Genomic DNA, 16,081 nt, shown 5'->3' with positions numbered 1-16,081 from the left:
TAACAATATAATACATATACTTTGTTATAAATATGTATTAAATTATAATAAATATGCTTATCAATGAGAAACAAATTCTTACATTAGCTATTATCGATAAAGGATAGGATAATTCATCAGTATTCCATGTTGCTTGTCCAGAGAAATCTCTCTGGAGCAATAATATATGCCCTTCTGAACAATTGATAAAGTTTAAAACCCTATTTTTTGGACTTGCCTCTTCAGATCCTTCATCATTTTGGTAGTAGGCATTTGGGGGGAGGGTGTCTACGGGGGAGGTGGAGGAGGAAATGTGCAGAGATACCTCACTTTGTACACTAGGTATATTCCTGAAAAGTTGTGCCTAAATTAAGTATTTGAAAATCCAATCCTATTCTTCTTATCTCATTATAACTGATGGCATGTTTTATCATTTGATCATTTCTGTTTGATCTTCATTTGGCTGCTAGACTTAACATGACAGTATTATATTCCTCTGCATCCTAGCCACTCTTTATTTCTGCCATTTCTATCAAGTAACTAATAGTCTATAATAATTTTTTTCCATTCCCTATAGGATACTCCACTTAAAGGAATTCTTTGGTAGGGCCCATTTTCCTCAGAATCATTTTCTTCCATAACCAAGTGTCCAAATGAGAATAACCCTCTCCATCACCTGTCACAGTTTCCAAATACTTTATTGATCCAACTCTTCTCCTGCTCCATACTTAGGCAGGCCCCTTTTGACATTAGAAATAGCTAGGTAAAGGAATGGAAAATTTATTTGGAAAAAAAAATTGTACATTTGGACCATGCCATGCCCAGCACAGTGCACTGTATATGGGTATTTAATTCATGTTTGCTGAAATTAGTTGACAGTAATATGAAGTAACATTTCTGAGTTGTATTTATTTATTAAGAAGCTCCTTGCAATCTATAAAATACTCAGTACTACCCAGAATGGTGAAAACAGATACAGACTATGACATCTACTAAGTGGCATGGCTAAGCAGAGATTTGTTTATTCACTTGTCGATTTACTCAATAAGCATTTTTCAAGTATGTACTACGTGCCAGGCACTGAGCTATGTTTTGGAGATACATAAAAATAAAATAAAAGTCCATGTTCTTAAGGAGCTTAAATTCTTCTGCAGCATGCATAGCATATTAGAACAATTGACTAATAGAATTAAAACTCAGTTTATATTGCATAACTGCAGGGAACTTGCAAGGGTCACTGTGTGAATGTATTCAAAGATATCATTTAGGAGGAGAAAAGGAACAGTGAGGCATTAAATAGCTATAATTTGTTGAATGTTGGCAGCCATGTGTGGCATCTAAGTGGTACAATGGATAGATCACTGGGCTTGAAATCAGGAAGACATTTTCCTGAGTAAAAAATCTGGCCTTGATCCACTTACTATCTCTAGCAGGCAAGTTACTTAATCCTGTTTGCCTCAGTTTCTTCATTGGTAAAATGAGCTGGAGAAGGAAATAGCAAACCACTCCAGTATGTTTGCTAAGAAAACCCCAAATGGGATCATGAAGAATCAGACATACTTAAAACAACTCAACAACAACAAACAGCCACATATTTGCCTGAGAATTTGGAAATGAACCAGAGAAATGATGTGACAAAGTGAATAAAAAATTGATCTCAAAATCAAGAAGACTTGAATTTAAGTCATGACACATAACAACCCTGAGCAAATCACTTAATCCTCAGTGTTATAAATTACTTAGAAGGTACTAGTTCATATCAGTAAAGAAAGTTTTCTCATTTCCTTTATGCTAATGAAATCACAGGCTCAGTCCTTATCCCTATCCCTGGTGATAAAGCAAAGTATCCAGAGCAGGTCAACCAGGACAGGAAAGGGCCTTGAATCCATGATATGTAAAAATCAGTTGAAGAGGGACAGCTAGGTGGCTCAGTAGACTGAGAGCTAGGCATAGAGATGAAAAGTCCTGGGTTCAAATTTGGCCTCAGATAATTCCTAGCTGTGTGACTCTGGGCAAGTAACAACCCTAATTGCCTAGCTCTTATTGCTCTTCTGCCTTAGAATGAATATACAGTATTGATTCTAAGATGGAAGGTAAGAGTCATTTTGTTGGTTTGGATTTTTTTAAGATCATTGAAGGAAATGGGCATATTTCACCTGAAGAAAAGAAGATTCAGGGGAACATGATATTATCTTCAAATATTTATATGAAAAGTAGAAATAAAATATTACCTTCTTCTTTAGCTTAGGACAGTCCCAAATTACAACTTAATGTCTGTACTCATATGCCTAAATCCAAAAATCCATTCTATTGTCCAACTCATCAACACCCTCTGGCTCCATCACATTGATATCCGATGCACTTAGAGCCTCTCCAATTGTACCATAGTCTAGACTTCTAGATACAGTCCCTCATGATCAGCTGGTCTAAACTTGAGGGTGACAACATTCTCAGGACTAATCTTTGACTGTATACATACAACCAAAGTCCTTTTCATCCTATGCCCTTTGGCATATCCTATTACCCTTTGGGTAATTTCTGTGACAACAAATTGGTGTTCTATATTCTCTACGTATTTTCTACCTTCAAAAAAGAGATGATGTCTATGAAAAATATGCTACCACAGATGATAATGTGTGGTAACCTGATAAAAAAGGAAGGGAAGAGCAGGATTTGGTAATGATGGTTGTTATTGCTTTCAACTAAATGGGAATTTCTCAGCTGCATCAGAATTTCTTCTGCTTTTTATCCAAAGGTAACGAGCAAGCTGTGGCCGATACCAGTCAGCGTGTTGGTGGAGCCCTGGCTAGAAAGAGCATTCTGAAAAACAGGCTAAATGAAGCCATTAAGAAACTACAAGCAGCAGAGAGAGGTAAGAAACAGTAGATAAAAATGAGACATCTTTTTGTTTATCATATTAACAAACAGACATGAAAGATCACATTCTGGTGAGGAGCTACGATATTTCCGGATGTAGCAGCCTCTTCAAAGCTCACATTTAATGCCCAAACTTGGCCATCATTTCTTTGACCTTAACTGTTAATTGTTTCTACAACACTCCACACTCAAATTCTTATCATGTTAACATTGTGTGGGTGAAGTCAAAGACCTAAACTAAAAACCCCAACACTTGTCTTTCCTGATCTGAGACTCCAGTGTTATCTTAGAGAAACAAGTGACTAAGAACAGAAGTACATTCCCAAGCACCAAAAGGGTTGCAATTCTGTCTTGAACTACAGATGTTTCAAGAAAAGGAAGATTTGCCCAGTTTATTCAAATATATGTGTTAGGATTTACAAAAACCCATTAGAGAATTTGCAACTCAGAAATTTTTTAATGTTTTAAAAAGTTATTTTTACATATAAGTGGAAGGGAATATTATTTTTTTTAAAAAGAACCTATTGGAGAATTTAGAGCTCAAATTTTTAAATGAATGTTATAAATTGTTTTTACATATAATTAAGGAAAAATAAAATATATTATTTTTTAAAACCATTGGAAAAGTTAGAACTCAGTTTTTTATATGGATGTTAAGAAATTGTTTTTACATTTACATTACATGATGGGGGTGGGGAATAATATACTTTTAAAAAAAACCATCAAAGTTCCCTATCCTGAAAATGGGGCATGAAGTGTTGATAGGGAAAAGAAAGAATAAATAGATTCCCATTTCTTAGAAAAGTTCATTTTTTTAAAATCACCTAAGAATAATCTAAGAAAGTAGGTTTGTGCTCCTGTTACCTTCAAACTATTTCCCAAAACTGATGATGGCAAGACCTCAGGTATGAATTGCCCCTGGTATTTTTCTTGTGATTTCTAATCTAGAAAATTTGCTAGTTTCTTTTTTAAAAATTATTTCTAGATCTAATAAAAGAGGAATGCAATGTTCAATTTCAGAATTTTTTTAGACTTTCTTATCTATTAATAATGCTTATCTAACCCAGGATCCACCAAAAGTTCCTGACACACCACTCAAGTTCAATTCAAGAGTTTTCACCCCAATCTCATTCCTTCTGGTTTTTGCCCCCACACTAAGTCTCGCCTAAGAACAAGAGTATTCAAGCCATTTCAAGTTATACACAGCAAAAAAAGGAAGTCTTCTACTCCATTGTAAGCACTCAGGATGACAATATTTTAAATATAGAATAGGCTTTACTTAACCTTACAAAACACAAAGGACTTACCCCTAGGTCCCAAAAGAATCAAAACAATTCTCATTCTTTCTTTATTGATTCTCATCATACCCAGGAATATATACAATCCTACCAACTTAAAATATTATTCTGGTATTGACCCTGAAGGGAAAAACACTTAGAATGAATTAACATGCCTCCACTCACAGTCTCAGTGAAAAATAAAAGTACAGGCTCACTCCTTCACATTAATGCCACTCAGGACCAACTCTGGCTCTATCCAGGACCTTGGCATTATCTAGGACTATGGATAGAAAATCCTGGACTTCTCTAAGCCCAAAAGGGTGAATCCAAAAACATCAACATTTGCCATTCCACCACTGCTGGTCTGGATTCATATTGCTTCCAGTCTGAACCAAGGACTCCTTGCTACTCCAAAGCTACTTCTCTATATTACCATCTCAGTATCCACTCAGAATCATTCACTGGAGAAGCCTCACAAATGCACAAACTTCTCCTCCAAGGAACTGAGACTGAGTCTCCATTTGTGACCCTTGTCTTCAGTACTTTGGCTTTTTGGTTTTATCTAAAATCTTTCTGCTTTTGTCTAGTCTAAGTTCAAGGGTGTAGGAACCAGTGGTTGCATCCCTTTTTTTTAACCCTTACCTTCTATTGTAGAATCAATACTGTGTATTGGTACCAAGACAGAAGACTGGTAAGGGCTGGGCAATGGGGTTTAAGTGATTTTGCCAAGGGTCACATAGGTAGGATGTATCTGAGACCAGATTTGAACCCAAGATCTCCTGTCTCTAGACCTGGTTCTCAATCCACTGAGGCACCTCACTGCCCACCAGTTGTATTTCTTATCAAGGAAGGAGATATCAGCAATACCAGAGAAAGGGTTCATCCATGATAACAAGTAGTCAATCTTGACAAAGGAATTAACCTAATCAAGAGAAATCTACACTTTATTCTTTTATTTATTTATTAACTATTATGCTTTATTAAGCCTTAAAGGATCCTCATAAGCATATCTATCCTTCTACAGTATGTCTTTGGAGCATTAGTAGCCCTTCAAAGGAGGCACAAACATCCCTCTTAAATGTGCAAAGAAAAGTCAAATAATATTTCAATACTGAGGCTTAACTCAATGGTCCAAACTTTTTAGAATCAATAATTCTTCCTTCAGTAAATGAATTCGCACATTCTCCAAATAAACAGCCAGTGTCTTTAAAAGGTAAATCACTATTTATCATTATTAACATCAGGTGATGCTGAGCGACGCCTGGATCAATCAAAGCGAATCATTGCAGAAGCCGAAAAGACGACCATGGAAGTTGGCCAAGCTACTACCCCAATGGTGAACAATCTAAACACCTGGTCCCAAAGCCTTCACCATTTTGATTCCTCAGCCTACAACACTGCGGTGGACTCTGCTAGAGATGCAGGTACTCTACAGAACATCCTGACATCTAGTTAGATATTGGAGTGAGCCATTTTATTTATATATTCAGTAATGTGCCACAGTAGAAAGTGTTGAAGAGGATTTGAAGTCAGAAGAATTAGGTTCAAATCCCCTCCTTTATTCCTTAGAAATAAGGAGATCTTGGGAAAATCACTACCCTTTTCTAGACCTCATTTTAGAGACCACAAGGGGGCCTCTATAGTCCCAACTTCTAAATCTATGATGATAGAATTTTCCTCTGTTAAAGAAAGCCCTTTATTTAAAAAAATTAATAGTTCTAAATGTACAACCCATAGTTCCATGAGATCAATTTTTTAAAAAAGATTATCATGCTATAGTGCCCCCTCATAGAAAATAAGCTTTTGATTTCTGGACTACAACATCCTTTAAATTTCTTTTTTTTTTTTTTAACTCTTACCTTCTGTCTTAGTATTAATTCTAAGGCAAAGCAGCAAGGGCTAGATGATTGAGGTTAAGTGCCTTGCTCAGCATCACATAGCTAGGAAATGTCTGAGGTCAGATTCGAACTCAGCACCTCATGACTCTAGGCTGGTCCTATGTCCACTTAGCTGCCCCCACATCCTAAGGGTCAATCTTTTTCAATTTCATTTGGTCTAGCAGAAACTTTATCTGTTTTATACCAAACAAATATGGAGTAACCTTGAATTTTCAAAAAACATAATTTTATATCCAAATAAAGAACCAAATATGGATTTTTAAAAATCTTATTTTTTCTATGTAAGAATATTGTTTTAATTATTTTTTAAACTTGTTCAACAAATGAAAAGCAGGACAGAGCAGATAGTGAAGTCTTTTACTCACAGTAAAAAAAAAAAAAAAAGACAACTTTAAGTCCCATCTCTGATATAATCTAGCTCTACTCTATGCAATTCATTTAAACTCAAAGTGCTCAGGTTAATCTGTAAGATTTAAATTGTAAAGGAGATACTGACTTGAAGTTGCTGAAAAAAGTTTCCTTATTGGGAGTTTCCTATAATAAAGCTACATGATTAGTCAAAAAAAATTAACAAATATCATTAGACTAATTTTATAATGAGTAAGATTTTCTGGGAGTAAATAGTTCATCCATGTGCCAGTAAGGCTTTATTAATTAGAATATATATTACATATATTATGTACATACATACATGCATATGTATGTGTATAATTAAAATAATGCAACATGCAATATAATTGCATAATAAATAGTTCAATGAATATGTATAATAAATAGTTCACTCCTGATGGTAAGATCTGGTGATTTGCAATATTGCTCAGTTTATTGAAAAGAAAGTAATTTACTTTTTCATTTAATTTGGTTTTCATTTTGTATTTAGTTTAATTACATATTATTAAGTTTATTAAATAAGATGACTTGCTAAATGGAACCAACATTGGCTCCCTAGAAAGAAATTATCCTTCCCCAGTTGAATAGAATATTACCATAGAATAATTTGCTCAATGAAGAATCATATTATTACCATTAATCTAGTTCCATCACTACATATAAGAGGATTTGTTTGGAAAATTCAAAGATGTGCTTGGATACAGTGACTGGTTATACATGCTCCACATATTTAGCTCTGGATAGTATTCATAATTTATTATACAATGTATTATTTATTATATATTATTTTTATTATGCCTTATTATTACATATTACATATAATATTATAAAGATACAGGTTAATATTACTAGCATATTTCCCTTAATTCGGGTAACTATTCCCCAAAAATAGAGAATAAAGGAATCTCTTCTGGTCCCACCCACATTGTCCACCTGAACGTTTATGATTGCCTCCAGAGAAGATATTTCTCTCCTGAAGCCAGCTGACAAATGGGGCCCGAGATCAGGAAGACATCCAGATCCACAGATGGTCCCTATCCAAACCGTAGAACAGCTACTTTTGATGCCTGATCACAGGAACCATGAAATTTATTCTCCCAATTCCTCTCCCCCATCTTCCTCTCCTTGCACCAGGCTCCCCTTCTGTCTGATGCACCAATGCCTTCACTACCCAGTAAATAAAATCATAGCCCCAGCCATGCCTTCCCATCCTTCGCAGCTCTTTTCAAGCCATCCTGTCAATTCTCTACTTAGAATCCATCCAGTACATTGGGGACTTTCCTCTAAATCCCTCAACATTACATTTATACTAATGGATTATAAGCAACCCAAGTTAACCCTAACTCTTAATACATAGAAATTTCTCCGGTGAAATCCTTTACACCATTTCTCTCTGTCCAGCTCTTCATGGCTAATACATGCATTTACAGTTTGTATAGCCCCTGCCCTCCAGGAGTCAAGTCAAGAAGAATACAAGCACCTAGCTGGGTGACCCTGGGCAATTTACTTAACCCTGGATCGCTAGCCCTTTCCACTCTTCTATCTTAGAATTGATACTAGATTTGAAGGTAGGAGTTTCCAGAAAAAGAAGAAGGAGGAGGAGGAGCAGCAGCAGCAGCATTTAAGTATCTACTATGTCCAGGACTGTGCAGAGTTCTAGGAATAAAAACAAAGGCAAAATTAGTTCCTCTCCTCAGAACCTCACAATCTAAGACACAAACAACTATGTACCAATAAGACATACAGAGTGTCACAAGAGCCTCATTGTGCAGAAGCAGCTAGGTGGCTCAGTGGATAGGGAACCAGGTCGGAAGCCAGCAAAACTCATCCTGGGTTCAAATCTGGTCTGGGACACTTAATAGCTGTGAGACCCTAGGCAAGTCACATAACCCCAATTGCCCAGCCCTTAATATTCTTCTGCTTTGGATCAATTCTAAGACAGAAGGTAACAGGTTTTTTGTTTAAATCTTAGTTTGTTTTTTTAGCTATTAAAGTATAAACTTTAGTACAGCACTAAAACTTTTGCAACACTCTGTATAAAGGATTAATTGTAGATAAAGCTTAGAGGGAAGGATGACCAGGAAAAGCTTCTTGCAAAATATTGGATTTTATATTCTGGGAGTTTCTATTCTCAGAAAATTTGCCTCACACCTTATAATACAGAGACTAGACTTCTTAATAACACCCTTAGACAGACATTGATCATAAACTTAACTTTGCTGGTTTATTTTCTCTTTTGATGGAAAGTTATTTGAATATTTTACTCTTCTTGATATTGTTCTAAATCTGACCATTAGTTTGTAGTCTCTTTATTTGCAATTCCTGGCACAAAGTAATTGCTTAATTAATGTTCTAACTATCTATCTGGGTAGTTTGGTGGTGCAGTGGATAGAGTGCTGGTTCTGAAGTCAGGAAGACTTATTTTTCTAAGTTCAAAGCTGACCTCAGACACTTATTAGCTGTGCATCCCTGGGCAAGTCACTTAACCTTGTTTGTTTCGGTTTCCTCAGCTGTAAATTGAGCTGCATATGGAAATAGCAAACTTCTCTACTATCTCTACCAAGAAAACTAAAAAAAGAAGTGTCACATAGAGTCAAACAAATGAAATATTAAACAATAAAATTCATCTATCCATCTATCTGGCTGTCTATCTATCTATCTATCTATCTATCTATCTATCTATCTATCTATCTATCTATCTATCTATCTATCTATCCATCCATCTATCCATCCATCCATCCATCCATCCATTCTTCTATCTATCTATCTATCTATCTATCTATCTATCTATCTATCTATCCAAGTATTTAGCCATTTTTCTTTCTAGAAATTTAGATGCTCTCAAGACATTTATAGCTAGTCTGTGTTTTCTCTTATCCTCAGTAAGAAATTTGACCGAAGTTGTCCCTCAGCTCTTGGATCAGCTGCGGACAGTAGAGCAGAAGAGGCCTGCAAGCAATGTTTCAGACAGCATTCGGAGGATCAGAGAACTCATCGCCCAGACCAGGAGTGTAGCCAGCAAGGTAAAGCATTGGAAGGAAGCAATCAGTCCCTTATGATTATTCAAAGAAAAGACTTTAACTTTATGTCCTTGAGCCACTTTCCATTCTTAAGGCTGCTTGATCTCATATGAACCATAAGGCACGGGAGGTCTCAAAATCATTTCAAGATAAAATTAGTATTACAGAGGACCTCCCAATTTATTAATTTAATTGAAGGGGGTTTTTACCCACTTTTATTCTTAACATTCTTTTAAAAACTTTTTTTTGTTCCAAATTCTCTCTCTCCCTCCCACTCCAACAAGAAAACAAGAAGTATGACAGCAATGATACATGTGAAATCATTTCCAAAAAAAAACATATTTCCATGTTAGCCATATTGCAAAAAAAATTTTTTAAGCAAGAAAGATAAGGAAAATGAGAAATATATTTCCATTTGCATTCAGAGTTCATCAGTTCTCTCTCTGGAGTTGTATTATATATCTCATCACGAGTCCACTGGAATTTTCTTGGATCATTGTATTACTCAAAGTAACCAAGTCTTTCACAGTTTATCACCATTATAATGTTGCTGTTACCAGGGATAGGTAGGTGACAGAGATGGAGAGGTACTGAGTTCTAATCTTGTCTCAGATACTTCCCAGCTGTGTGACCCCAGGCAAGTTTCTTAATCTCCATTACCTATGCCTTAGCACTATTCTGCCTTGGAACCAATACACAGTATTGATTCTAAGATGGAATGTTGGGATTTTAAAAAAACTATTGCTGTGAAGGTAAGAGTTTTAAAAAATATATTGCTTTTACTTTATTCTATGATCACTTAGTTCTGCTCACTTCATTTTTCGTCAGTTCAAATAGGTCTTCCTATGTCTTTCTAAAACTCTATCCTTTGTCATTTTTTATATTAAAAAAAGTTCTCTATCACAATCATGTGCCACAACTTGTTCAGTCATTTCTCAATTGATGAACATCCCAGTTGCATTTTAATGTAATTTTTATACAATACAATCTCCTCCTCAACTTTGTTCCATGTATATTATACATCTATGCATTAAATTGGAACACTATAAAGTTAGAAAACTCTTTTGGGGAAAATGGAATTAAGAAGGGAAAATCAGGAATCTGAAATTTTTGGTGTATACAAATTTGAAATGAATTTATCTGATATCCAGTAAATAAGAAAAAATAAGCACTATATAATTTTCTTCAATTTTAAAACATTTTTTAAAACCTGAATTTAGCCAAATCATTTGCTGTTATAGATACCAAAGGATGAGGGGAATGCTCAATAACATGTACTGGAATGAAACAGTAAGAACCATGTCCTCCTCAGATCTCCAATATAACTTACAACTCTCTTATACAATTATCATATCCTTTTTTTTTTTTTTAATTTTTAAACCCTTAGCTTCTGTGTATTGGCTCATAGGTGGAAGAGTGGTAAGGGTGGGCAAGAGGGGTCAAGTGACTTGCCCAGGGTCACACAGCTGGGAAGTGTCTAAGGCTGGATTTGAACCTAGGACCTCCCGCCTCTGGGCCTGACTCTCAATCCACTGAGCTACCCAGCTGGCCCCTATCATATCCTTTTTAATGTTGTGTTATACAGCCTGGCATGGTGCAGAGTCCTAACATCAGGAAAAATGTACTTTTCACACATAGGAGTGATGTTACCCTAAAAAATTCACTCAACTTCTAAAAGCCCCAGGAATCTCTATAATATTATAAATTACAATAAATTGCTGATCTGCATTAGCCAAAGGAATTTCTGCACTGGAAGTTCCCCATACCAATAAAATTATAGTTCCTAACTCCCGAAAAGTGTGTACATATCACATATTAATAAACCTATTATATATTCAATATTTATAAATTTGACATAGTTATATGTATATTATCCATAAATATAGATTATGTGTATAAACATGGCATGTATATTATATATATTTATAAATAGGATATATTCATATATCCTATATACATTTATAAATATACTGTATAATCATATATAACACAAAAATATGCAGTATTTATAAATATACAAGTGAAAACATTAATATATTTTCTGTTTATGAATATATTTATTATTATATATGCACCCATATATAGTTATATATATATATATATTTAATTATAGTACAGTAAAATGTACGGGGTTTTTTTTTTGTTTTAAGCTTTGATAGCTTAAAATTCCACTAAGACTATTGGGACAGTCTATATAACTAATTGACAAATACTGACTATGTGATGAATCACAACTTCTCAGTGCCTTAATCAACTCCTTCTGGCAATAAGTTGCAGAGAAGGTAATGACCTGCATTGGTAAACAAGTTTCCTCATCTGGCAGTTCCCAAAATAAATGAAATCCCAAGTATAGTATCTATTTCTTTTCCTATGTTATGTTACAGTTATCTATACATCTAATTTCCCTGTAAGTCACAAACCTCTTGAAGATGTGGACGGTATCTTTATTCTTTTTTACATCATCTTCAACACTTTGCACTTTGCAAATATTAGGTATTCAATATCAGTTTATTGAATTAGTTTGAACTGAATCCAAAGACCCAAGATGGAGGAAAGGAAGCAGAGAGGAGAAAATCAATATGCAAAATTCCCCCAGAGCACTGACTCCCACCACTCACTCAATATTTAACAAAAAGCAACATTTAACCTGACACTTTGTGTTTCTAGATTCAAGTCTCCATGATGTTTGATGGTCAGTCAGCAGTTGAAGTCAACACCAAAACTAATGTGGATGACTTAAAAGCTTTTACTTCCATGAGCTTGTACATGAAGCCTCCAGAAAAGTCAGCAGGGTTGAAACATGAGAATGCGGATAGATTTATCTTATATCTTGGAAGCAAAAATGTAAGTAAAATCAGGTTTTATTTTTATTTTTTTAATTATATTTTTATTTTGAATATTTTCCCATAGTTACATGTTTCATGTTCTTTCCCTCTCCCCAAACCCCCCTAACCCCTCTTCAAGTTTTCTTTTTAATTAAAGGTAACACATGAAAGAAAGGATTTTTAAAAAAGAATCTTTTTTATGGAACACTAAAAAGTGGCCCAGATATGGAGTCAGAAGTCCTGGGCTCGTATCCCAGCTCTGTCATTTGTCTTGCAAAAGTATGACCCTTGTAAGACCCTGGAAAAGTCACCTAAGTTCCCTAGACTTCATTCTAACTTCTATAAGAATATAGAGGTTGGACTCAATGACCTCTATGATAACTTCCATTTCTAAGTCTTTTAGCTATGATCCAATGATTAGATGACCTCCAAGTCCCCTTCCAATTCTAAATCTGTGATCCTAAGACAGTGTCTCCAAACATATCAAATTTCTACCCTGGAATTGATTTATCCCAAATTACTATGAACTTAGTGACAAAAACCCAATTTGTGACTGAAGGACAAGTAATTACTTTTCTACTTATGACTTTCTGGGGTCACTTTACATGAACTTTTCACTGCCAGCTCTGGGAGTTTCAAGTAAACCCTTCAGCAGCACAAATCTTCAAAGCAATCTCTGTTTGCTCATATATTATATTACTGTGAAATTCTGTATGGAAGTATCTTGAGTTATGTTATCAATCAGCATTAACTCCTGTGATCAAGCCAACAATACCAGCACACTCCTGTCAGCGACTTTATTAAAATACATCTGCAGTCCCTCAGTTCTATTCCCAGGGTGCCACCAACAGGCTGGATCCAGTTCCAATACAGTCCAAACAAAATTAGGGTAGGCTGATCACATCAAATCAGAATTTGATGCCCCTTCTAAACACAGTCTCTACACTAATGATCATGCATTGGACTAAGAATCAGAAAAAATTAAGAGACATGATTTGTTAATATTCAACAATAACCTTGTTCTTGTTTCAGGCAAAAAGTGATTATATGGGTCTTGCAATCAAGAATGATAACCTGGTATACATTTATAATCTGGGAAACAAGGATGTGGAGATTCCCCTGGACTCTAAACCAGTCAGCTCTTGGCCAGCCTATTTCAGTATTGTCAAAATCGAAAGGTGAAGTGAATGTCTGATATAGGATGTCTTGCAAATGTCACCAGAACCCAATTTTATTACATTCTTCTGAGAATAGTAAAACCTACCTGTGCTCAAGTATACATGCATACATCCTTACCCTCTAAGGCTCAGTCTCTAATGATATATAAATATTAAATAGATAGATGAGTGAGGGAGAGATATAGACAGCTAGGTCCTGACCAGTGCAAATAATGAATCCCACAAAGTGGTCACATGTATTTGAATTCATACTGTTTGAAGTTATATTATCATGAAATAAAATATAATCATTGGCTCCAACCCAATAGAAATCTGCTACACAAATTCAAACAATGTGTCCACTTCAAAGGAATCATTATTTACCTGAAAGGATAGATAGATGGATAGATGGAGGGAGGGGAGAGAGAGAGAGAGAAAGAGAGAGAGATGACATACAGGAAGAGAAAGAAAGAAAATGATCAGAAACTAACTTTTTTTTTATTTGTATCCAGGACGCTTTCTTTCTCTTCCTGTAAAAGTATTCTCTTGCCTTCTTTTGTCCTTCCTTATTTTCTTTTTCTTTTTTTTTTTCTTCCAGGGAAAAAACAAAAACAAAAAAGAAGTCCCCTCCAAATAGGAAACTTCCTATTTATTAGATCTCAAAAACCCTTGAATTTATTCCAAGATATAATGTTTTTTCTTCCCTTCCATTGATTTATAGAACATATGGATATTTACTATTGCTATACAATTTAAACATTGTCTTTTGATAATGAGAAAAATATCTGTAAATAATATTTTTACATAAGGAAATAGAGACTTTCCCAGGTTGTTGATTTTTGTTTGGTTGGTTGGTTTTGGTACATAAAAGTTCTAAGTTTTGAGGGCATAAGCAATCCTTTGTTTATGCCAGGTCTAGTGCAGTGGATGGTACATAGTTTGTGCCAGGTAAATGTTTGTTGACTCAAACTGAATTTATCTCAACAGAGTAGGGAAACATGGGAAGGTATTCCTAACCGTCCCAAGCCTGAGCAGCACAGCTGAAGAAAAGTTTATTAAGAAAGGAGAAGTCTCTGGTGATGATTCCCTACTGGACTTAGAGCCTGAGGACACTGTCTTTTATGTTGGTGGTGTACCACCAAATTTTAAGGTAAGAAAATTATAATTACTGTTGAAGGTGATCCCTCGGTAATTTTCTTATAAATGTTTATAACATAAATGTTTAAAATGATTCAATTACAAGATGACCATATTTTTCATTATAAGAAGTAGTTTGAAAGGCAATGTCTAGAAAATGTGTTTTCAGGACCATGATGACCAGTGTTCATGTCCTGCTTCTAATACATAATGAGCAAGATCCTTAAGTTCTCAGGGCCCCCGGGTCACTCTCTAAGACCAAAAAGTGGTAAAGAATTGCCAATTTTCATTTATTTCCTCACCAGGAAGTTCCTGTGTCAATGAAATCACAGGTCTGAACCCACCCTGAAAAAGAGGTACCTGAATTTGGTGAATAGGACACTGAAGCTGGTGTCTAGAAATCTGTTTCTTTGGCTTTAGCTCACTTTATCACTAAAGTGCTGGATTTTCAATCCACTGTTAGTGGTTCTATTCTTTGCCTATAATGTAAATTTTAGAATTCAACTATTTCCCACTCAGATGCCTCCACAAGTGATGAAATATCATGTGTTAAAGGACTAAACCTAGCTAGGTTAGCCTGGACCACAAATCCTGTTGAGGACACTACAGTCCAGGGTCTCTTCTTAGTTTACCAAATTCTGAACTTGCTAATCCCAGTTTTTCCAGGGCTTATAAGATTCTGATGAATTGATTCACCATAACTGTGGCCACCAAAGGCTAATTCATAATTAAAATATTCACTTACTAATAAGGCATATACATTCACTCATTCATTGAATATGTATTAAGTAGCCATTGGATGCAATACCTTGGGCAAGATGCTAAAGGAGGCATATATGTAAATGGGACTCGTACCCAGATTAATATAATTTTTAAAGAATACAAAACAATAATATGACTCAAAAGTGCTCTGTGAGATTTATCAAGGAAATACATGGTCCAAGAATGGGGAAGTTAGTGCCATAGATTCTTAACAAATATGATAGAATTTGTTGAATTTGAAGTGTGGCAGCCAGATGAACTGTCCTTTCCCATTTGAATTAGAATTTTGTTCTAACTTTTAATGTTTAGCTCTTTCATTCCCTTTGAACAAATTTGACTTCAGTCTCTAATGACTCCTATTGACCAATAAAGAACTTAAAGAATCTCCTGCTAGAAGTGTGAAATGGTGAGTCCAAAACAGTTTGGTATATAAGAGAAAGTCTGGAGTAGTAGAAGAAGTAAATTATTGGGGTCAGAAGAGTTGTTGCTGTTTTTCAGTCATATCTGACTCTTCGTGACTCCATTTGGGGGTTTTCTTGGCAAAGGTACTAAAGTGATTTGCCATTTCCTTCTCCAGCTCATTTTATAGATGAGGAAACTGAGGCAAGATGATTTGCTCACAGTCACACAGCTAGTATATGATCTCCAAAATAAGAATCTTCCTGACTTTAGACCTAGCACTCTATCTACTGTGCCATTTGGATACAAATCCAGTTTAGGTGTCACATATGTGAAGTTTTCCCTGATGACACAACT

General features: G+C 35.3%; 1 protein-coding gene across 2 annotated transcripts in view; it reads left to right on the top strand.

Annotated features, from left to right (window-relative positions):
* Window positions 1–16,081, top strand: part of LAMA4 (laminin subunit alpha 4) — a 211,411-nt gene that overhangs the window by 157,476 nt on the left and 37,854 nt on the right. For both annotated transcript variants that reach the window (XM_044676736.1, XM_044676735.1), the window contains exons 16-21: window positions 2,735–2,851; window positions 5,381–5,560; window positions 9,308–9,447; window positions 12,112–12,288; window positions 13,302–13,447; window positions 14,414–14,576. In XM_044676736.1, coding sequence (XP_044532671.1) covers window positions 2,735–2,851; window positions 5,381–5,560; window positions 9,308–9,447; window positions 12,112–12,288; window positions 13,302–13,447; window positions 14,414–14,576 — 923 coding nt within the window. The remainder of the gene's footprint in view (window positions 1–2,734; window positions 2,852–5,380; window positions 5,561–9,307; window positions 9,448–12,111; window positions 12,289–13,301; window positions 13,448–14,413; window positions 14,577–16,081) is intronic.

The sequence above is a fragment of the Gracilinanus agilis genome, chromosome 4 (assembly GCF_016433145.1).
Source record: "Gracilinanus agilis isolate LMUSP501 chromosome 4, AgileGrace, whole genome shotgun sequence".
In the NCBI taxonomy this organism is placed as follows: domain Eukaryota; kingdom Metazoa; phylum Chordata; class Mammalia; order Didelphimorphia; family Didelphidae; genus Gracilinanus; species Gracilinanus agilis.
Note: the sequence above shows the minus strand (reverse complement) of the source record. Positions and strands in the feature narration are given on the sequence as shown.